This window comes from Gossypium arboreum, chromosome 12 (genome assembly GCF_025698485.1).
Source record: "Gossypium arboreum isolate Shixiya-1 chromosome 12, ASM2569848v2, whole genome shotgun sequence".
In the NCBI taxonomy this organism is placed as follows: Eukaryota; Viridiplantae; Streptophyta; class Magnoliopsida; order Malvales; family Malvaceae; genus Gossypium; species Gossypium arboreum.
Genome location: NC_069081.1, coordinates 8,958,257 through 8,982,709, shown reverse-complemented (window position 1 = coordinate 8,982,709; position 24,453 = coordinate 8,958,257). Strand labels below are relative to the sequence as shown.

Here is a 24,453-nt window from a genome sequence, read left to right as displayed (position 1 = left end):
CGAGACTAAACCAAGAACTTAAGAAAAACTTGAAAAATGTCATGCTTTAAGGCTCCATACGCCCGTGTAGGTATAGACCGTATGGTCACACACGCCCGTGTGGCTTGGGACACACCCGTGCCCTTAGCCCGCGTGCAACACTGACTTTAAAACACGGCCATGTCACATGCCAGTGTGACCTACCCGTGTATTAAACTGACTTAAAATTTCAAGTGCAGGAGACGCACGGTTGGACAACATGCCCAAGGGGCAGACCGTGTGTCACACACGGTCTAGACACATGCCCGTGTGTCTATCTGTGTAGACAATTACAAAGCTATTTTCCAAGCCATTTGTCACCCTCACAACATATGCACACATACTTATCCAATAACATACAACATGACATAAATGAGCTCTTAAACATCTACAAACATGTTATGCTCATGTCAATTTCTTATGCAATAAATATCATAGAATTTACTCACATCATTACCACATACTTGTCATAACTATCATTACGTCACAAACCTCATGTCCATTACTAGGCATGCATAACCATATCTACAAACCATTCATGAGGCATTTTTAACTATTTACCAATCACTTAATCTTGCATCAGTTACTAACTCATCAATGAGTCTCAATTCAATCTCTAGGCATACATGCTATAAGCCACATCACAAGAGATAATAACATACATGCATAAGAATAATCATATAGGCGCACAACATCATTAGCCGACATAGACCAATTTACATAACTACATATTGCCTTAATAATAAGCCAATGCCTTTGGGTAAATCATAATATCACATACTCAACATTAAAACCCTATACATGCCATAGACTCAAAACACTAGGATTTACTTATGCCGATAGCGTTAACTCGACAGTGTGACGGCCTCCAACCCAAGCTAACCTGGCAACCCTAGGGAACATGGGAAGAAAGGGGGGTAAGCTTTACGCTTAGTAAGTTCATATGAAAACAATAAGAAACTCATTAACATGTTTTATCAATGTTTACGACATATTCTCAAGTTCACGACAAGCTGCCTTCCTGAGCAACAGTTACTAAATTATTTATATCTGGAGCTACAAAACTCTAAATTAAGTTCTGTTAATTTTTCTTAAAACTAGACTCATGTACCTTTCTACCATAAAATTTCCAGAATTTTTGGTTTAGCCAATAGTACAGTTTATTCCTTAAAATTACCCCTGATTCACTGTTTGATAGTTCTGACCCTTCTGCATTAAAGTTCAATTATCTCATAGCAATGACTCAAATAATGTTCTTGTCTATTTCTTTTGAAACTAGACTCATTAAGGATTCTAAGAATATAAATCATAACTCATAACCATTTTTGTACAATTTATAATGATTTTCTCAAATCAGAACAGGGGATCTCGAAGTCATTTTGAATCTGTCCCACGCCACTTCAAATATCTCATTATAGGAAATTCTTTTGCTTACATCGTTTCCTTTATGTGAAACTAGACTTAATAAGATTTATTTCCATTTTTTATTCAGCTTCTAACTCATTTTCCACTATTTTTAGTGTATTTTCAAGTTACACTACTGTAGTAACTCAAATCTGTCAAGGCTAAGTTACTCATTCATGATCATTGTTCACAAAATTAATACAACATCATTTCATCCCTCATGGTAAGAACACATATTTATGCATCATAGATCATCACATACCAAGGCATTCTCATAGGCTTAGTGTACATACCTACACAACTCATAACATAACTCAAGTGCATAATCACCAATGACTTACCTCATTGGGACCATCATCAACTCTTTCCTCGGATTACCCGTTGAACACTTAGAATACTAATTGGATACTCGGAAAAACTTTTGCACATAAGTGCCTCAATTGTAGCTAAAGCTACCTCATACCTCATGATATTTAATTGCTCACTCTCGAGCTAGTCATTTAGACTCATAATTCCTAGTGACATGTCACTCGTATCCTATTTTATTCCTAAGGTTCAAACTGGATTTTTCCTCGCCTATCAAGGTTTTGTCTTATCATATTTCTATTAATCACATACACACTAATATTTGTACAATTCATGTGAGGATAACATTTAAATACATGTATAAAATGGTATTATTTACATAAGAACTTACCTCGATACCACAAAGGTGAAAAAGACATAATCGTCCATAAATAAATTTTCCCCGTTCTAGGCCCAAATCGCATTTTTCAACATCTAAAACATCACATTTAGCTAATTAAAACAATGTACTAATCAAAATAGTCCATTGACATACTTTGGTAAAATTTACATTTTTGCCCCTCTATTTTGTCAAAATTACCAAATTACCCCTAGGCTCGAAACAAGATTTTTATTCAATTTATTTACTCCTTAAGCCTAGATAAACCATTTTCATAACTATGGAAACTCACAAAATCATTATTGCACACATTAACAACCCATTTTACAACTTTGCATAAAGGTATTTTCATGCAAATTTCCTTCACAAAAGTTGTTTATTAGACAACTACAATTCATATTCTTCCATAAAGACTCAGCAAGAAACACATACATTCATGGTAAAACCTTAGACTCTTTATCATTTTGCAAACTAGACCCCTCATTTGAAAGCTTATGCTTTAGGGGTTCAAAAAATGTAAAAATCATCAAGAAAGACATTAAAAATCACTTACTAGCAAGGGATGTAAGCGGCTAATATTTCAAAGCTTCAAAGCCCCTTTCTTTTGCTGGAAAAATCGGTCAAGAAAAAGATGAAAAGGGATGATATCATCCTATCTTTATTTTATTACCTATTTGGTCAAAACTCACCTAATACACACACCAACTTTGACTATTCAACCTTTATGACCCCTATGGCCGGCCACCACAAATAAAAAAGGGTCTAATTTCCCTTTAAAGGCCTTCAATATTAGTTATCTAGCTATTAGACACATTTGGGCATTAACACACAACTTTTACATTTTATGCGATTTAGCCTTTTTTTGAAATTGGTTTAGAAATCGTTAAAATTAACATACCAAAATTTACATGCACTTATAAAATTATATTATAACACATAAAATAATACTAAAATAATTTTTCCCGGCCTTAGAATAGTGGTCCGGAAACCACTATTCCGACTAAGCCCAAAATCAAGCTATTACAAGGAAGATACGGAATTAGAAGCTTTCTCCCAAGTCTTATGGGCCCTTATACTATTGAAGCTAAAATCAGTTAGGTGGCCTACAGATTGAAATTACCTGAAGGAGCAAAAATCCACCCCACATTACACATGTCTAAATTGAAGAAACATGTTGGCTTAGCTATACACTCACCCACATTGCCACCTATTAGAACAGATGGCTCGATCTTGAAGGAATCAGCACGAATCCTTGACAAAAGAATGGTTAAAAAAGAGAATCATGCTATTAATGAGGTGCTAGTGGAATGGGCAGACACCTTTCCCAAGGACTCTACTTGGGAAGCTTGGATAGAGTTTCAAAGGCAATATCCTCCTTTCGATCCTTGAGGACAAGGATATGCTCAAGAGAGGGAGTATTGTTATGGCATATAATTATGGGGTTAAAAAGTAGTTAATTTATGATAATTTCTATTTAAACTGTTGAGCTAATTATGTTGCACAAAACGGCACTTTTTGGGGGAGGGGGACTAAGCTGCGTTTTGGGGGAAGGGCTTGGTTACTGAAAAGGGGCGTTTTGATGCTGAGCCTTGTAGCAGAACGACAGCGGTAATGACCGTTATTTTTTTTTTCTTTTTAGCACCCTTGCGTGTGCTGGAGTTGGGTGTGAAGAAATTCAGTACTATCTTCTCAATCCCTTTTTCTCCTCTCTCTCTCTTACTTCTTCGTCCTCCTCCTATTCTTCTATTCTTCTTCTCGTTTTCTGCAGCTCGCATCAGACATTTCAAGCCAAAAGGTCGCAACTATGGAAGACGTGAAGCAAGATTACCGTCGAAAATCGGAAATCTATTAGGCGTTAGGGTTTGTAAAAAGCGTTAAAGAAAGATGAATTAGAGAATAAGGTCAAGGTTTCAGTCTTTCTTTAATCGTAATCGTGCATTCTTTATTAAATTTTCGTTCTTTTTAAGCGGAAACTTTTTTTTTGCAATTCCATTTCCTCCCCACCCCCGGAAAATGTTTACTTTAGTAAAGATAGATTGTAAGGAAGACTCGCAAAGACAAAGGTCTTTCTTTATTTCATGCGTCTCTGTCGTTTTTCTTAATAAAATAATGTACAAGTGCCTCAGTCGTTAGCTTAAGCCGCCGTGCCTTATTTCTTATTTCTTATATATAATATATATATATATATATATATTATGGAAACAACCTTGAACCCTCCATTTCCTACTGAATTCAACTGGCTTGCTGGACTACGATACTCAAATTCCCAGAAGAACACTGTCATGTCCTAGTCCCTGTAGCCTAGAGGTATCTTTCAATCTTAGCTGCTCTCGTTCTTGTTGTGTTTGTTGCGGGATATGAAAGACGAATCTGAGTGCTTGGGTTTCATAATTGCTTAGTAATGGAACATGTTTCATAGTTTATCTTGAATTGCATGTTTGATATGCTTCATATTTTGTACATATATACCCTTTATGAAAAGATGGGGATGGTTGCTGAAACTTGAAACTTTGATTTTTAATCCCATTTTCCTTGTATGAGTTACGCTCTTATAGACTTGGTTCTGAAACATTATAATTTAAAATGTTTTGTATTACTTTATGCCCGGATGTGGCATTAGTTGGGATCATAGTTACCCATTTGTTATTCTCATTTTCTGTATGATTTCTGTTGGGATGTATAGGGGATTACCATTTGCTACAAATTTGTTAAATGTTGAAGCTGTTTCTTTTAATGCAGATAGTACATTGTTGAAGAGCAAGGACTGTGTAGTAAGTAAAAACAACTAGGCACAAAATTTCCTTTTACATTTCTTATTTTCTATCATGAGAAGGAGAAGATGAGTTGAGTAAATGTCTAATCAAACTTTTCTTTTCTCCCTCTCTTTCAGGTGGCTGCTGTGATGGCATTTGAACCCTTGGTTTGGTATTGTCAACCAGTGGCAAATACGGCTTGGACAAAAGTGGTTGATGGTGCTTTTGGTGTATACACATCTTGTGCTATCAACTCCATGGTGATTTCCATTTCTCATTTGGTTTTACTGGGCTTGTGCTGTTATCGGATATTTCTGATAAAGAAGAATTCCAAAATTCAGAGGTTTTCTTTGAGTTCAAAATGCTATAGTTGTATACTTGGTTTGTTGGCTGGTTGTTGTACCATTGAGCCTCTACTAAGATTGTTGATGGGTATTTCTATCTTTAATTTGAATGGAGAGACTGGTCTTGCTCCCTATGAGGTGAGTTTCTGTTCAAACTTGTAGGCGGTGCTGTACTTGTTTGTACCCTTACTGGCTTGGACTTTATGTTCTAGTATAACACCATACAATCAAGAATATTTTACTAAACTTTAGTGGAATAGGTTCTTTATTTCTAAGTTTAAATTTTCGAGGACTGTTATAGCTACTATTATGGCTAAAAAACCAGACCACTGGTATACTTGTACTGAATTTGTTTTCTGATTTCATCTAATTTAATTTACTTGATCCCTGGTGATTCTTAGATGTTACCATTAGTTCTCGGAATTCAATTTAGTTATCTACTATGTGCAATGCAGCAGCCAGCTCAAACTTGTTTGTGCTTTGTAATTTACTCCCTTACAGGCAACTTCTTTGATCATTGAGGCTACTGCTTGGTGCTCTGTGCTTATTATGATAAGGTTGGAAACAAAAAGTTACATCTGTGAGTTTCGCTGGTATGTGCGTTTTGGCATTGTTTATGTTCTTCTGGGCAATGTTGTGCTACTCAATCTCATTCTGCCCGTGAAGGATTTATTCCGCAGGCTAGATTCCTCACGTTCATCTATTTAAACTTTATCTGTTTGGGCCCTGACTAGATAAAATATACTGTACTTAAATATGTCGCTAGGACACTCACAATTACAAGTTTGTTTGCTCATGCAGCTATGCCATATATTTGAGCATCAGTACCTTTTTCTGCAAGGTTTGTTGTGTATATTTTCCTTAAATCCTACTCTATTTTTCCCAATGTCTCCATAAAATATTTGTTTTCCTGCTTTTATATTTACCTTGATGCCAGTTAACCACTTACATGTCTCTTTAGGTTGACATGACTTGGCATCAATTTAGGCAACCTCCTTTTTTTTCTTTGTTACATTCTTTCCACTTACTATACTAAAAAGATAATATATTGACAAAATATGTTTGGTCTTAAAACTGAAGTGGAGAGATCATTACTAGTGTTTTGTCCAGATTGCTCCCAAATTTATTTAGGCCTTTATAACCTCTTGGGTTTGAAGTAATTAAATTCAAGCTCCAGATCAAATGCCAATACTTTCTAGTTAGGTGGGACAGAAAACCTGGACCCTTTATTTAAATGCTTTTTGTACTTTTGTTTTCAAGTAATTTTAAAGCAATTTCATTTACTTGTGCTTATTTTCTGATGCAGATTTTATTTGGGATTCTTTTTCTTGTTTATTTTCCCAATCTCAATCCTCGTCCGGGATATATTTTGGTACAAAATGAGTCATATGATGATGAAGAATATAAACCACTTTCTGGAAGAGAGCAAATTTGCCCTGAGAGGCATGCCAACTTTATTTCAAGTAAGTACTCCGATGGACTGGTGATGGTACTGCAAGTCTGAGAAAAGTTAAAATAGCAGCAGGCTTGCTAGTTATCTGTTGAAAAGCTCCATTTTGATGGAACTATAACTAACTAGGTAATGACTGGGTTGGACTGTGAAAAAGCAACCTGTGTTTTGGGATGCTTTACATTGCGAAATGGATATAATTAATATGTATACATGCATATATATATATATATCTATATTCTTTACCAGTAGCCTCGTATCCTTGGGCCATGTTGCTCAGAATCAGAATTGTTGGAGCTGGGTAGGTGTCCAACACTGGTGCATTCCATATTTTCTAGATTTTCCCTTTTATATGGTGGGTTGAGGCCCCATTCCATGTCCACTTGACGAGTTGGATAAGTGTCTAACAAGAAGATTGAAGAGTGCATAATAGTCCTTGGTATTCCTTTTAGGTCATTTCACTTGTGTACTAAGACAGACAGTTGGGTTGAGGCCCCATACCATGTTGACTTTTCTCCACCTGTCTATATCCAAAGAGGGCCATATAGCAGGTTACAGTTAGTGGGGTTACTAGGAAAGAGTTGGGTTGTGTTGAGTTGAGTTTTAACTGTAAGCATCATGTTGCAACATCAGTTCTGTGCTAATGTTTGGTAAGGGATGCTTACTACAATCTTATGAGTTTTTGAAACTTTGATGCTTTATGCTATGGTAGGAATTTCTTTTGGATGGATTACTCCTCTCATGCAGCAAGGTTATAGAAGACCTATCACTGAATATGATGTTTGGAAGTTAGATACATGGGATCAGACTGAAACGTTGATTCAAAAGTTAGGATTTTTGTTGCTTCCCTTGCATTTTCTTCCACGCACAGCTACCCGATGATAACAATTTTAATTTTGCAGGTTTCATACATGTTGGGCCAAAGAAACCCAAAGATCTAAGCCATGGCTTTTGAGAGCTTTGAATAATAGCTTAGGAAGAAGGTTTGTTAGCTACATCATTTTGTTTTTCTTTTTCCTATATAGTTGTAATGAAAACTTATGCATCCTGAGGACTTCTCTATCAAGTATAGGTTTCATATTGTCTCATATATACTGAGTCACTGAAACTCTTGTTTTTAAATGAGTAATGCAGGTTTTGGTGGGGAGGTGTTATCAAGGTAATGAGCATTCCTCTCACACGTTTCTAGTAATGAAAATAGAAGACAAATAATAATTTACAGAGATAGAAAGTGAAGATTAATGTGTTGTATATATACCTCAGAGGTCAGAAAATTTATGCAGACTACATAGGTTGAAATAAGTAAAGAAATTAAGAAAATTAAATCAAATTTGTCAGAATAGATAATTCTGTGTGAGCAGTTTATGGCATTGGTTAAGGTCAATGGAAATTTAAATTTATTTCCGTAGTTAGAGCTCTAGATAATTTTCCTTTTTTTTCTGTGAACAAAATCAATTTTAATCCTTATTTTTCAGGGATTTTTATGTCAATTAGGTATGGGTCTCCATGTATATATTTAGTAGGGTTGTAATCCGAAATTATCCTCTTTGGGTATCCATAAATCAATTGGTATCCATTCTGCAGGGTGCACTCTTTGTGTGTGAGGATGTGGGTTTGACATTGTGGGGTCACACCTCAGGTTGAGAAAACCTCGAGGGATTTGTGGGTACCCAAAAACGACAATTTCGGTTTGTGTCTCACGATGTGGCTCAGTTGGCTGGGTTGGGTTATGACATAAAAAAGTGTCTTTTAATGTCACAACCCAGCCTTACTAGTTAGACAGTTTTGGGAATGCGTAATGTAGAATTTTCCTCTTCGGGTATCTGTAGGTCTCTTAAGGTTTTGGCACCCTTGCACCTCCATAAATTTGAACCTGCATCCTCACACACAAAGGAAAGTACTATGTAGAAGATATACCAAATCTATCTGTTCTGTAGAGTGCACTCTTTTGTATGTGAGGATGTCGGTTGGAATCTGTGGAGGAGCACTTGAGGGTGGGAAAACCTTGAGGGACCTGTGGATGCCTAAAGAGGACAATTCCTGATTATGCATTCATGATAAGATCTGATTGGTCTGGCTAGGTTGTGACAATGTGTCTTGGGTATATTAATCTTGAGGTATAAAGCAGATAATCTCATTTTCTCAAGGTGTATTTGATCAAGCTTTTTTATTCTTTTGCTTAAATTTAAAATTCTTTATATTTAATCTCTTGGTGAGTCCATTGTGGACCGTTCACATTTTTTCAATGAAGTGTCACTTTCATATGGGGTTCAACATTTCATGAAGATTTGATTGTTTGGTAAAGAATCTGAAACATACTTCTGAATACAAGCTTATAGATTCATATTTGAACATCACAGGTTGTGTTTATCCTTTGTCAGTATACAGGGCCTATTTTAGTAAACCACCTCTTACAGGTTAGTTTATTTTCTCAAGGAGTATTTGATTCAGCTTTTTATTCTTTTTCTATTGATTTGCCAATCCTAGTGTTCCATGATGATATTCAGATTTAAAGAAATTGGAGAAATTTTAAATAATAACAATAAAACAATAATTTCTTTCACTAGCCACAGAAAATTGTGGTAGTCAATCCTTTAATTGACCAATTTTAGAGATGATGCCTTGTGTTAAATTTGTAATTCTCTTGTTAAAATTTGCAGTCAATACAACAAGGTGATCCTGCTTGGTTTGGTTACACCTATGCCTTCTTGATGTTTCTTGGAGTGGTATGACCGCTATTCCGTGTTTCCTTATTGTGACTTCTAGTTTAAGAAAATGTTCCTTATCTTGATTTCTGGTTCAATACAAATCAAATCATTCAGTTTGAGATTTTCTTTTGTACAAATTAATTCAGAACATATGATATCTGTGCTATGGATGATGTTTTTTCAACAATTTCTGAATCTCAGTGGTGGTTTTCACCTACTGAATGGTCGTTGGGCTTTTCAAATTTGACATTCATTTTGTCTGTTATTTGAATAGGTGTTGGTAAAAGTAATTCCATGTGCAAAGTAGGTTTTTAGTTTGCTTTTTCAGCCAAAGATAAAAAATTGTGGCTTCTGTTACCTCTTCCTGTAATTGATAAGAATTTAATCAATGAAATGATTCCTTGGAAAGCTGCTGCTGTGGTTCTGATGTTTTGACTTGTTTCACCTCATGTCAGTTATGTTTTATACTACTTGAGGCTCAGTATGTGCAGAATATCTGGCGTGTTGGTTTTCGTCTACGATCTACTGTGGTAACATGTTTCTTCACCCTAGAATAGATAAAAACTAGCATGAAGCTATTTTGAAGGTGTTAATTATGCCTCCTTTGCCTTTCAATTATAGCACTATTGCTTTAGTTGGAAGACATTTGGCCTTTCAGTTATCCATTTCAATTCAGTGGTCTATATATATGAAAGTTTTCAAGAGAGCTTTTAATAAAACTGTTCTATTATTATTAACTAAAGAATTGAACTTAAATAAAAAAAAGAGTCCTAATCTTAATTGGGAAAATAGTTCCCTTATTCTAATAAACTACTAAAATATAAAAGAAAATAGTTCTCTTATTCTAATAAACTACTAAAAGATAAAATAAAAACATTCCTAGAATATGAATAAAACTTATCTACCTAAATAAATTTAAAATATATACATATTTCAACACCCTCCCTCAAGTTGGTGCATATATATCAATCATGCCCAATTTGCTTACAAGAAAATTAAAGCTTGTCTTAGAGAGTCCTTTGGTGAGTATATCAGCAATCTGTTGTTTTGAAGGAACAAACGGCATGCACACTTGGCCTTCTTCAATCTTCTCTTTGATAAAATGTCTATCAATCTCAACATGTTTAATTCTGTCATATTGGACTGGGTTGTGAGCAATACTAATGGCAGCTTTGCTATCATAGTACAACTTCATTAGTGAAGTTATTGGTTTCCTCAGCTCTTTCTTAATTCTTTTTAACCACATCATGTCACAAATTCCTTGAGCTACTTCTTGCTACAACACTTTGTTTTTTGCTTCGCCAAGTCACAAGGTTTCCCCAAATAAATGTACAGTATCCTGATGTAGATCTTCTATCTGTTATTGAGCCTGCCCAATCTGCATCTGTATAAGCTTCAATTCCTCTTTGTTCGGATTTCTTGAAGAATAAGCCATTTCCAGGTGAACTCTTCAAGTATCTTAGAATTCGAAACACTGCTTCTTCATGTTCCTCCATTGGGGAGTGCATAAATTGACTCACTAAGCTCACTACAAAAGTTATATCTGGCCTTGTATGTGATAAGTAAATTAACTTACCAACTAATCTTTGGTACTGCCTTTTATCAACTAATTGACCTTCTTTATTTCCGAATTTTACATTTGGATCAATTGGTGTGTCAGCTGGGCGACAACCACTTATCCCAGCGTCTTTTAAAAGATCAATCACATATTTTTTCTGAAAGACCACAAGACCCTTTTTTGATCGAGCAACTTCCATTCCAAGAGAGTATTTCAAAGGACCCAAGTTTTTGATCTCAAACTCCAATGCCAGATGCTCCCTGAGACGCCTTATTTCATCCACATCATCTCCTGTAAGAATGATATCATCGACATAAACTATAATAACTGCTATTCTACCTTTTTGTGAATGTCGATAGAACATTGTGTGATCAGCTTGCCCTTATGAATAACCTTGTTTTTTAACAACTTGAGTGAATCGTTCAAACCAAGCTTGAGGAGAATGCTTTAGACCATACAAAGATTTCTTGAGTTTACATACTCGAGTTCCAAATTTTTCTTCAAAACCTAGAGGAGGATACATTTAAACTTCTTCTTCAAGTTTCCCATTTAGGAAAGCATTCTTCACATCTAGCTGCTTTAAAGACCAATCAAGATTAACAGCAATTGATAAAAGAACTCTTAACGGAATTTAATTTGGCCACTGGAGGAAACGTTTCAAGATAATCTATCCCGTATGTTTAAGTGTACCCTTTAGCCACCAACCGGGCTTTGTATCTATCTAAATATCCATCGGGTTTGAATTTGGTTATGAACACCCATTTATAGCACACTGTTTTTTCCCTACAGGTAATTCCATTGTTTCCCATGTACCTGTTTTTTCAAGAGCACGTATCTCCTCTAAAATAGCCTTCTTCCACTCAGGAACCTATAAAGCATCTTTCACATTTTTGGGTATTTTTACAGTATCGAGACACGAAACAAACGTTAAAAATGTCGAAGATAAGGCTTTATAGGATACAAAGTTAAACATGGGATATTTGACAATATTTCTAACACCTTTTCTTTTGGCAATTGGAATATTTAAATCAGAAAAATCATTGGCTGTATTACGAGCTTTACCTGGACTTTTGACAGGATCTTGCGGGTCGGATTCTTGGTGATGAATCTGGTGGATTCCACTTTCTTGATTTCGATTTCTTCTTGAGTAAACAATTAACTCCTTTGTTTGTTCTTTATTCTTATGATCAAATTCTACACCTTCATACTCCTTTTCATTAACATTAACATCATTAATTTCTGTGTTAATCATAAATTCCCCTTCCCCATTATTAGAATCCCTTTGTTGTATACTCCTAGTCTTTTCTTGATCAATTAAAGAATCTTCCTTAGTATAATTCCCTCCCTGAAGATTAGAATCAAAATAAGATTATGTTTCAACAAATGTGACATCCATGGTAGCAATAATCTTTCTATTAATTGGATCATAATATTTGTAACCCCTTTTATTAGAAGCATAACCAACAAAGACACATTTTTTTGCTCTAGGATCTAGTTTACATTGATTGTGAAGATGAACAAAAACACTACACCTAAAAACTCGGAGGGATAAATCTGTGATCAATTTAGAGTTAAGAAAGTTATCTTTAAAGAGACGAAAATGAGTTCTATAATTTAGAGTTTTACTGGGCATTCTATTAATAAGATATGTAGCTGTTAACAAGGTTTTGCCTCAAAGATAACGTGGTACCTGACTAGTGAACATCAAGGCTCTAGTTACTTCCAAAAGATGTCAGTTTTTTCTTTCTATAATCCCATTTTGTTGTGGTGTATTTGTACAAGAACTTTGGTGGATTATTCCATGTTTGGTTAAGAATACACCTAATTGGTCGCTAAAAAATTCCTACCATTGTCAGTCCGAAATACTTCTATTTTCACACCAAATTGTGTTTTCACCATCGTATAAAACGACTGAAACACATTTTTAACTTCAGACTTACCTTTTATTAAAAACACCCAACAAAGTCGAGTATGATCATCAATAAATGTGACAAACCAACGTTTTCCTGAAAAAGTCGATACTCTTGAAGGTCCCCAAACATTGTTAGTCCGAAATACTTCTATTTTCACACCAAATTGTGTTTTCACCATCGTATAAAACGACTGAAACACATTTTTAACTTCAGACTTACCTTTTATTAAAAACACCCAACAAAGTCGAGTATGATCATCAATAAATGTGACAAACCAACGTTTTCCTGAAAAAGTCGATACTTTTGAAGGTCCCCAAACATCACAATCAATTAACGAAAAAGGTTTGGAGGCTTTATATTTTTGAGGTGGAAAGAATGACTGATGATATTTAGCCAATTCACAAAATTCACAATGATATGAAGGACTTTTATTTTTAAATAGATTAGGTAACAAATATCTTAAATAGTAAAAATTAGGATGTCCAAGCCTATAATGCCAAATCATAACCTTATTAAAATCAGAAACAGAATTTAAACATAAAGTAGTTGTTGGTTGACTTAGATGGTTGTCTTCAAGAAAGTAAATTCCACCAAATTCTTTAGCATTACCAATCATCCTCCCCGAGACCATGTATTGAAACTTACACATAGATGAGTCAAATATAACATGACAATTTGAGGACTAGGATAATTTACTGACCGATATGAGATTACAAGCTAGATTTGACACATGTAAAACATCATGTAAAACCAAGGAAGATGAAATTTTAACAGTGCTTTTCCCGGCGATTGTCGAGAAAGACCCGTCTGCTACTTTGATCTTTTTGTTTCCTACGCAAGGTGTGTAAGGTGAAAAAAGAAAATGACTACTAGTCATGTGATCACTAGCTTCAGAATCAACGATCTATGTGTTTGTTTTACAAGGCTTGACACTGAAAAAAACAGAAAAATTAGTACCTGATTGGGCAAAAAAAGAAGGATTATTGGATGAGTTAGGAATAGAAGAATTCATCCAAAATTGTGGTGATTAAAAAAAACTTGTGTAGATGCTCTAATAGTTCCTTAGTGAATGGAGACCATTCCAGAGAACTTTGGCCCTCATAATTTCCATTAGTTGTTTGGAAAGCTTTGCTATCTCCTGATTGTGAACCACGACTATTGCCCCTCTTTTTCTTTCTATTTGTCGGTTTCTCATGGAGCTTCCAACATGTTTCTCGAGTGTGCCAATATTTTTTGCAGTGATCGCACCAAGCTTTTTTCTTTTTTTAACTATTATCTTTATTTTTAATAGTTACAAGAGCAGAATTATCATCATTAACTTCAAACCCTGGCTTTAACATTACTTTTCTCCTTGTCTCCTCTCTTCTAACCTCAGAAAAAATCTCATGAAGTTTTGAAAGCGGTTTTTTCCCTAGGATCCGAGATCTCACTTCATCAAATTCTTTATTTAAACTAGCCAGAAACAAATAAGCTCTTTCATTCTCTTCTTTTTTCATAGCTTTTACACCATCTCCGGGACACTCCCATTCATCATTATAATACTGATCCAGTTCTTGCCAAAGAGACATCATCTCGTTATAATAAAGAGTAACTTCTTTTTCCCCTTGCCTAGCTTTCCACAGTTTTATTTTTAACTCAAAAATCTAGAAGCGTTTTCTAAATCTGAATAGGTGTCTTTCACAGCGTCCCAAACATCTTTAGCAGTTGGGAGAAAAAGAAAAGGTTTACCTACAGATGCTTCCATGGAATTAATAAGCCACGCAATTATCATAAAATTTTCTAACCTCCACTTGCTCATCTTTGGATCGCCCACCTGTGGTTGCTCAATTTCTTCATTTAAATGACCTAGCTTGCCGCGCCCATCAATTGCTAATTTTACGGACTGTGACCATTCCAAATAATTCTTGCCATTCAATTTGTGAGATGTCAGTTGAAAAGAAAGGTGAGACGCCTCTGTCCCTTGAGTCATTATACTCTCGGTAGTTGTTTCAACGGTAGAACTTTCTTCCTCTGTTTGATTGCTAGACCTCTTATCTCCAGTGAAGGCTGTTTTAATCATGATATTACTAGAGATTTAACCTAGCTCTGATACTATAAAAATTTTCAAGAGAGCTTTTAATAAAATTGTTTTATTATTATTAACTAAAGAACTGAACTTAAATAGAGAAAAAAGTCGTAATTCTAATTAAGAAAATAGTTCCCTTATTCTAATAAACTACTAAAACATAAAAAAAATAGTTCTCTTATTCTAATAAACTACTAAAAGATAAAATAAAAATATTTCTAGAATATAAATAAAATTTATCTACCTAAATAAGATTTATCTACCTAAATAAATTTAAAATATATACATATTTCAATAGTATACACTTATTCCACTCTCATAATATATACTTCAGTATTTTCATGTAAGCCCCTAGAATAGGAAGTTAATGTATGAGATTGATTCATGTCCTTATATTTTACTACTACTTTTGTAGGTGGCAGCTATATTTCACAAATCTTTGAGATTGACTTATGAGGTTCGCAAGAATTTCCCATTTGGGAGGATAACAAATATGATCACAACAGATGTAAACGCACTTCAGGTATGACTCTTGTTTAATTTATGTGGAAATGTTAATGTTCATAGATGCCAAAATGTACATTATGCATTCAGAATCAGAATCCACCATGAAGACAGAAGATAGCATATTGGTATATATCTTCAAATATTTTTAAATTATGCCTTTTTATTTCTTGATGATGATCCTTTGATTGTAATTTAGAAGAAAGAAAAGATTGTTGTTGAACCGATTTTCACAGTAATTACTACTATCAATATCTGTCAAACTGAAATTTGACATTTTGGAACATCAAATGAAGTACTACACCTTCTAAACATGGGATATATTGGGCACTTTTCTTCAAAAACAAAATTTATAATGTGAAAAATATGTTAAAATCTGACACCTCCTATCATAACTTGATTTTTCTGGACCTTGATTGACCTAACAAGAGAAACATAATATATGGGAACTTTTAAACTGTTGCAGGTTATGCATAAAATTTGTGAGTTGCAATTGATGCACTTATTCTTCTTTTTTTTTTATTTAATCTTTTGGTTTCAACTAGAAGTGATAAGACCATAATCTTGTGTTTATCTCTTCATGGAAGTTAGAGGATTGATTTGAACTGTTATTACTTTGTTCAGCAAGTATGCCAACAGCTTCATATATTTTGGTCTGCTCCGTTTAGTATTATTAATGCCATGGTTCTTCTTTATCAACAACTCGGTGTTGCTGCACTTCTCGGATCCTTATTACTAGTTCTCATCGTCCCACTTCAGGTAATTTCTGTAGAGAACTGATCTCACTGGAATTAATTCAATTGTGAAAATACTTCAACAGTCTACTAATTATACAAAGTTTTTATCCTATCAAACTAGGGAAACTTATCGAAAACTAGCATCTTACAAAATTGGAATTCTTATCTGGCATATGTAAATGTCTATCCACCTACACAATTGCTAATTTTATTTTATATAATCACCTATTCCCTTTGTCTTGTTCTTTAATCACTTCTTTAGATTCTGTGTCTATTCACCCTACTATTCAAGAGGCTTGAGTCATTTCAATTGGCGAGATGCAATGATCTAGGAAATAAATGCATTAGATGCAAATGATATTTGGGTCTTGAAGTAACCACCAAGATTTGTTGCTCATAAGGAGTATAGGAAAGTTATCTTTGAAGAAATCCTTTTATGACTTAAAACAAAGTCCTTGGGCATGGTTTGGAAAGTTCAGTAGTTTGGATTGAACATAAGCAGAAGCGACCATCTAGTTGTTTCCTACCACCTCCAGACTTTAGTCAATTGTAGAGCTTTAGTCCTTGAATCTGGCAGCGTTGGTAACAATAGCAAATCCATCTATCATTGGTTTCTCCAACTGACACCCTTTTTTCCTTCTTGATGAGGAAATATCTATCATTAGAATGAAAAAGGCAATCCTTTTCCATGAACCATTTTAGGGTTGCAACATCCTCACTACAGCTTATATATATTTAATGGTATTGATCCATTTCATGCTATAAACCTTGTAAGAGGCTCAAATATTCCATAACAAATCGATTCCCTTATTTGGTTGTTGAAATTTTTGCCTTAACTTCATAGATTTGGGCAGCATCATTGACCTTGGTGTCATGGAATGAATTTGAAGGCAACGGTCAACACAACGGTCATGTTTAAGTTTCTGTTAATTTTTGTTATTAGCATAATTGTTGTAAAATGCAACATTTAGTTTAATGTTTTAATGAAACGACATGTTTAGAGGGGGGTCTAGTGTGGTCTGAAACGGCCTTGTTTTGGGGGTGTTTGTTGTTTAATGAAAACGGTGCGTTTTTTAACAATTGTTTGTTTGTTCGAGAGGCTGTTACCCACCCTAAAAGCATCAATCAAGGGAAGGGGAAGGCAATTAGTGAATGAATACAGTTTTCTCTCTTCTCTTTTTTATTTCTCTCAACTTCTTCTTATTATCATTCTGTTTTCTCCTACTCTCAAAAATTCTTACGTGGAAAAGGTATCAAAGCTTCGGCCGGTCCTCATGGAAAATGGTGGAGTCACCACTAGGCCACAAAAGGAGATAGGGATGCTACAACACGAGCTCTCTTAGCTTCAATTGGAGTTTAATCAGACTGCTACTAAGATCGACTCACGTTTAAAGGATTTTCATGAACATGTCAAAGGTGAGATTTGAACTGAGCTACATTCTCTCTTTGAGCAGTATTTTGGTCATAATTCTTCCAGCTAGTGGAGCTGGAACGAATCAAGACAAGGGCAAGGGCATTTTGGGAGGCCCACCTCCTGGATTCCATCGTAAGGAGCAACTGGAAGTGTCACCTATGCCAAATCTAGGACACATGGGTACTCCTTGTGTTAGTCTTATGGATCCGGTTAACAAGCCTTTTAGATTGGACTGTCCACGATTTGATGGGACGAATTTTCGAGGCTGGTGGTCCAAGTTAGAGTAGTTTTTTGAAGTTGAAAGTGTGGGGGAGTAGGCCAAGGTTAGAATGGTAATGTTGCACTTAGAGGGTAAAGCTCTAGATTGACATAATTTCTTTGTGCAAAGGTAGGGAGGGTTGCATCATCTGACTTGGGAGACATATGCTCGAGAGTTGAAGGAACGTTTTGGGTCTGGCTCCTTCTTAGACCCTATGTCAGAGTTGGTTTCACTCAAGCAACAAGGGACAATGGACCAATTTCATGATAGGTTTACCTAACTAGCTACACTTACTTAGGGTTTATGCATTAAGTATCTTCACTTGCAATTTAAAACCTGAGGTGGGACAATACCTAAGGTTGTTTAAGCCTCAAACACTAGTAGAGGGTTATCAATTAGCTAGACAGGTTGAATGTATTGTAATGGGGTCTCCAAAGAAAAGTCTGAATGTAGGTGAGGGAATAGGACAGCTTAAACCTCTATTTCTTGGACCTAAAATGCATCACCACTCCAGTAATTCATAGTTTGAGTGGACCTCCCAATAGTAACTTGGGACAAAAGACTCATGCTGAATCCCTCTCTCAGGCTGAAATAGAGGAGAGAAGGAAGAAAGGGCTTTGTTTTTGGTGTGCTTCCAAATATAAACCAGGTCACAAGTGCACCGAGTCACAACTTTACCAGTTGATTGTAGAACCATATCCAGAATGTGAAAGTGATAGTAGAAGTCCAGCATCTGAGGATTTCAAGACTGTCTTGAGCAATTGGAAGTAGTGGAACAAGAGTTTGAACCTTCTGCCCCGGTTTTGTCCTTACGTGCCCTTTAAGGCTCTCAAGGGCATAACACCATGCGATTTGCAGCTTGTATTGGTCACTTAGATGTTATTGTTCTGGTTGATTTAGCTAGTACACATAATTTCTGGGATTCCAAACTGGTCAGGAGGTTGAATACTAGTGGAGCAATCTAGCCAACTTCATGTTATGGTGGCTAATGGAGTTAGGTTGACTACTCAGGGATTATGTCGAGCTGTTTAGTGCAAGCGCAAGGATATAGTTTCACTACTGACTTCATGGTATTACTAGTGAGGGGATGTGACCTTGTGTTGGGCATTCAGTGGTTGTTATCCCTAGGCTCAATCATGTGGAACTTCTCATCATTGACTATGCAATTTGATTACCAAGGGCAGAACTGTACTCCAAGGCATTATCCCTGGTGCTTTGCAAATAATGTCTGGTGGACAGTTATCTAAATGTTTCAATATGGTAGGTCAAGGGCCTTGTCCTATGCTACTTGCAACTTGTGCTCAGACAACATTGACTTTGTCTCCTACACAGACGCTTTCAAATATGTTGGCACTTCTTGCAGTGTGAAAGGCAGAAATTGAGAAGCTCATACATGAGATGTTGCAAGCTGGGATAATTCGAGATAGCAATAGCCCTTTTGCATCACCAGTAGTAATGGTGAAGAAAAAAGATGGCAGTTGGAGGTTGTGCATAGACTACGGGCAGCTCAACCAACTAACCATCAAGGATAAATTTTCCATACCTGTAATCGAAGAGCTCCTAGATGGCCAAGCCAAGGCTTCCTTTGGATGCAAAATAAGCCATGGTGAGATGGAATGTTGAGAGAATATTCCTTTTCACTGCATTTTTTGATGTTTGGATAACTAATGGTGAGGTGCGGTTAAAAATTCTTATCTCACTGTTGGTTTCATTTTGGACTGGAGCTAAAGGTACATGTGGGAAAAAAAGCACCTGCAGTGGAAAGCTATTTTCCCATTATAACCTTCTTATTCTTAAATGTTATTAACTATCATTTAATAAATACAAATATAATAATTTATAAGGTAACAAATAAAATATCAAAAGATACGTTTTAATATTTTATTAAATGAATTTATAAATTCACATATTTTAATAATTTTATAAAAGTAAAATAATTTAAAAAACTTTTGATATATATCAATTCTAATATGATGTCCTTAAAAGTTATTTTCTATTCTCACCTCATCGCTACAGTTGCGTTTGAATCCAAACACACACTCCACCGTTGTTTTTAATCTCATCACTATAATATCCAATCTCACCGCTACAGCACCTAATCTCACCGCCACCGCTATTTTTAACCTCATCCAAGGCAAACACACCGCTCATCCAAACTAAGCCCAAGTACTTTCTCAAGTTGGATTTGAGGTCTAGTTACCACCCAATCTGGATGTGGGAGAGAGACATCATTCAGGACACATGAAAGGCATTATGGATTCATGGTCATGCCCTTATGCTGTCTTCAAATAGTTGCTAAAGAGATCAATTTTGGTGTTCTTCGATGACATCTTGGTATATTCTAAAAGTTGGTTAGATCATATGACACATGTGAAGGAAGTGTTGCAAATTTTGAGAGCCAACCAATTGGTTGCAAAAAAGAGTAAGTGCAAGTTTGGCAATAACAAATTGGATATTTAGGACATTATTTTTTAAGGAACAGTCGGCATGGATCAATCTAAGGTTGAAGGAGTCCTCAACTGGCCAACTCTATAGTCTGTTAAAGATCTAAGGGGGTTTTTGGGCTTATCAGCTACTACAGGAGGTTTATCAAAGTGTATGGGGTCATGGCTAAACCTCACTACTTTATTAAAAAAAGATGTCCCTTGGCAGTGGACTAATTTCGCACATGGGCTTTTCAGCAACTCAAGGAAGCCATTTGCCAAGCTCCAGTGCTAGTTTTACCCGATTTTCAGGAGAGATTCTGTGTAGAGACTAATGCTTGTAGGCAAGGTGTTGGGGTAGTATTGTGGCAGAAAGGAAGACCTGTGGCTTTCTTTAGTAAGGCTCTGGGAATTAGACATCAAGCCTTGTTCATCTATGACAAGGAAATGCTAGTAGTACTGCTAGCAGTGAAGAAGTGGCATCCCTATGTGGTAGGAAGGCACTTTTAGATCAAGATTGCTCATCAAAGCTTGAGATTCTTGTCTAATCAACAAGCAATCACTCCTTATTAGCAATAGTGGGTAGCTAAGATGTTAGGGTATGACTACTCTATTTTCTACAGGAGAAGGGCTCAAAAAATTGGGGCTAATGCACTTTCTAGGAGGGCTCATGAATAGGAACACTAGCTTTTCCGATGTGTCGGTAGTATGCAACTTTCTTGGTCTAAAGAGTGGGGCCAAATCATTGATTCATGTGTGAGTGATACCAAACTTCAGGAATTGATTCGGGAGCTCCAACAACAGTTTCAACTCCATCCCAAGTATTCATGGGATGGTATTGTTCTAAGAAGGAAAGGAAAGGTAGTTGTAGGCAACAATAGCAGTCTTAGGAGGACTATTTTTTATCTTTGTCATGGAGGATCATTAGGTGGCCACTCTGGTGTGCATGCTTTAAGGCATAAGATATCTATCCTATTGTATTGGAAGGGTCTTTCCAAAGATGTGAAACTATGGGTTAGGGAATGTGTTACCTATCAAAGGTGCAAAAGTGATCAGTTAGCATCACCAAGGTTATTGCAACTTCTCTCTACACTAGACAGGGTTTGAGCAGCCATTAGCATGGATTTTGTGGAAGGCTTACTTGCATCTAAGGGCAAGTCCACAATCCTGGTGGTGATAGATCGATTGACTAAATACGATCATTTCTTGGCTTTAGCACACCCCTTTAACGCATTAACAGTGGCACAAGAGTATCTAAATCAGGTATACAAGCTACATGGCATGCCTAAATCAATTGTTTCATATAGAGATAAAGTATTCCTTAGGCAATTCTGGCAGGAGCTTTTCAAACACCTTGGGACCAAGCTACATTTATCCACGACCTATCACCCCTAAACCAATGGCCAAACCTAGAGCTGATCATGGGCCGGGGGGCCCGGCCCGGCCCGAAGGCTCGCCCGAAATATGGGAGGATTTGGGTAAAAATATAGGCCCAAAAAATGGGCTTGGGCAAAAAAACGAGGCCCGTTTAAAAAATAGGCCGGGCCTCGGGTAAGTTTTTTGGGCTACCTACCAATTATATATTAATATATTTTTATTTTATTTTTAATCATTTTAAAATTTTGATATAACCATTTTATTATATTGTTAATTTGTGTATTATTTTAACAATTGTTTTAGTATCATTTTATTTGTTTTAATATTTGTTTTATGTTTTTAAATATATTTGATTTATTATATTTTAAATTTTTTATTTAATGAAATAAGAAAAAAATTTAATATGGTTCGGTAGGCCTGACCTTAAGCTTAGCAATTTTATTTCGGGCTTGGCTTGGACAAATTTTTAGGCCCATATTTTCGGCCGGGCTGGGCCGGGGCCTAGTAGATGGGCCTAAAATTTTAGGCTCGGCCTATGATCACCTCTAGCCAAACCGATATTTTGAACAAATGTTTAGAAGGGTCTCTTTGGTGCATGACAGGGGAGACCCTCGGACTGGGTGCATTGGCTGCCACTAGCAGAATGGTGGTATAACACTACCCACCACTTAACTATCAAATCCACTCCCTATGAATCTCTCTATGGACAGGAGCCTCCACTACACTTGCCCTACCTAGCAGGGTCTTCTAAAGTGGAAAAGATGGTAAGAAGCCTTCAACATAGGGAAACCATGAGGAAGTTGCTTAGCTTTTATTTGAAAAGGGCTCAAGAGAGAATGAAATAGATGGCTAAAAAAAAAAAAGGCCACACAGGGAATTTCAGGTTGGAGATTTGGTGTACCTGTGACTTCAACCTTACAGACAACATTCGATGAGAAAGCTTAGGAATTAGAAGTTGTCACCCAAGTATTTTGGGCCTTATCCAGTAGAAGCCAAAGTTGGGAAAGTATCTTACAGACTGATTTTGCCTAAGGAAGCTCGAATACATTCCACTTTTCATGTCTCACAATTAAAAAAACATATTGGATTTACTTCCAACAGGAGCAAGTGGTTCTTTCTTGAAAGAACTAGTGAAAGTACTTGAGAGGAGAATGGTATGGAAAGGAAATCAAGCCGTTATAGAATTCTTAGTTGAATGGGCTGACACCTTTCCAGAAGAGACTACTTGGTAGAATTGGAGTGACCTCAAGCAGAAGTATCCATCTTTTGATCCTTGAGCACAAGGATTAGGTTCGAGGGAGGGATATTTGTCATGGAATGAATTTTAGGGCCATGGTTAGTACAACAGCCGTGTATAAATTTTTGCTAATTTCTGTTATTGGCATAATGGTTGTAAAACGCAATGTTTAGTTTAATGTTTTAAAGAAACGACGTGCTTAGAGAAGGGTCTAGTGTGGTTTGAAATGGCCTTGTTTTGGGAGTGTTTGTTGTTTAATGAAAACGGTGCATTTTTGAACAGTTGTCTGTTCATTTGAGAGGCCGTTACCCACCCTAAAAGCACCAATCAAGGGAAGGGGAAGGCAGTTAGTGAATATATACAATTTTCTCTCTTATTCTTTCTTTCTGATTTCTCTCAACTTCTTCTTCTTCCTATCGTTATGTTTTCTCCTACTCTCAAAAATTCTTACGTGACACTTGGAATATGTTTGCTGAATGGCATCTCAAATCTCCTTGGTAGAGGAAATGAACATACATGTGTAACTAATCATTGGAAGCATTGAATCCCGTAACCAAGACATCACATGGAATCTTGTTCATCCATGCCTCTGATTTAGGATATTCTTTTGGAGGACCAACAAGTGACTTAGTTTCCCTTGGACCTTCAAGAATGTATGAACCAGTTGTGTCCATTTCAAATAATCCTTACTGTTCAATCAAATTGGTTGGATGTTTTGTAAATCTCCAGCTTTAGTGATTAAAGCAACCGTGTTTTAAATCACGGTAGTTTCTACGATAAGACTGATTTTGGTTGAGTCTGACATGATAGGGAAAGAAAGGACTTGGGAATAGAATAGGAGAAGCAAGAATTCGACCAAGAAAAAAAAAAAAACTCTTCTTAGTAAGGAACCAAAAACATCTGATACCATGGAATGAACAAGAGAAGCAAGATTTCAACCAGGAAAAGAAAACACTTCTTCGGAAAGAACCAAAAACATTTAATACCATAGAATAAACATGAGAAGCAAGAATTCGACCAGAAAAAAAACACTTCTTAGGAAAGAACCAAAAACATTTGATACCATGTGGAGAATTGATTTCACTGGAATTAATTTTTGATCCTATCAAACTAGGAAAACTTGTTAGTAACTAGCATCCTACAAAATTAAAATACTTATCTCTGATATACTGTCCACCAAAACAAAAGCACTCACAGATGTTACCACATTATTCGACAATTTCATTTTCTTAGCAAAGTGAGAATTTACTTGATAAGTTGATGCTAGTCATTGGCATGATGTTCTGCCAACTTAATTGTAGTTTAAACCCTGTCCATGAAGTTTACTGATAACGAACCTCCATAACTCATGCAGTCTATTTCCATTGGAGAGAAAAAAGAAAGAGAGCAAAAGAGCATCAAAGAATGACATAGTTAGAAAAATCAAATTATTAGATTAAATGTTGTCTCACTGAGAAATCTGCCACCAAGGCAAGCAAAATGATTTTAAATTGGGAAATCATTTTCCATGTTAATGATCCTCTGATAACTATTGTCATTGAAGATGAAATAATTTAAACCAACTATCTGATGATTGATCATGTATTAACTGATTTCTCTGTTTT

The 24,453-nt window shown here is 35.9% G+C and overlaps 1 protein-coding gene across 7 annotated transcripts in view; it reads left to right on the top strand.

Annotated features, from left to right (window-relative positions):
- The first annotated feature begins 3,210 nt into the window (after positions 1–3,210).
- Positions 3,211–24,453, top strand: part of LOC108479154 (ABC transporter C family member 12-like) — a 29,408-nt gene continuing 8,165 nt past the window's right edge. For 2 of the 7 annotated variants that reach the window (XM_017781579.2, XM_017781582.2), the window contains exons 1-15: positions 3,211–3,715; positions 3,876–4,414; positions 4,847–4,878; positions 4,998–5,342; positions 5,706–5,884; positions 6,006–6,045; positions 6,511–6,667; positions 7,367–7,481; positions 7,557–7,637; positions 7,789–7,813; positions 9,015–9,071; positions 9,315–9,380; positions 9,818–9,892; positions 15,314–15,421; positions 16,027–16,161. In XM_017781579.2, coding sequence (XP_017637068.1) covers positions 5,010–5,342; positions 5,706–5,884; positions 6,006–6,045; positions 6,511–6,667; positions 7,367–7,481; positions 7,557–7,637; positions 7,789–7,813; positions 9,015–9,071; positions 9,315–9,380; positions 9,818–9,892; positions 15,314–15,421; positions 16,027–16,161 — 1,371 coding nt within the window. In that variant the 5' untranslated portion in view covers positions 3,211–3,715; positions 3,876–4,414; positions 4,847–4,878; positions 4,998–5,009. Of the gene's footprint in view, positions 4,415–4,846; positions 4,879–4,997; positions 5,343–5,705; positions 5,885–6,005; positions 6,046–6,510; positions 6,668–7,366; positions 7,482–7,556; positions 7,638–7,788; positions 7,814–9,014; positions 9,072–9,314; positions 9,381–9,817; positions 9,893–15,313; positions 15,422–16,026; positions 16,162–24,453 lie in introns of all 7 variants that reach the window. The other 5 variants (XM_053023426.1, XM_017781583.2, XM_053023427.1 and 2 more) reach the window with 5 other exon arrangements.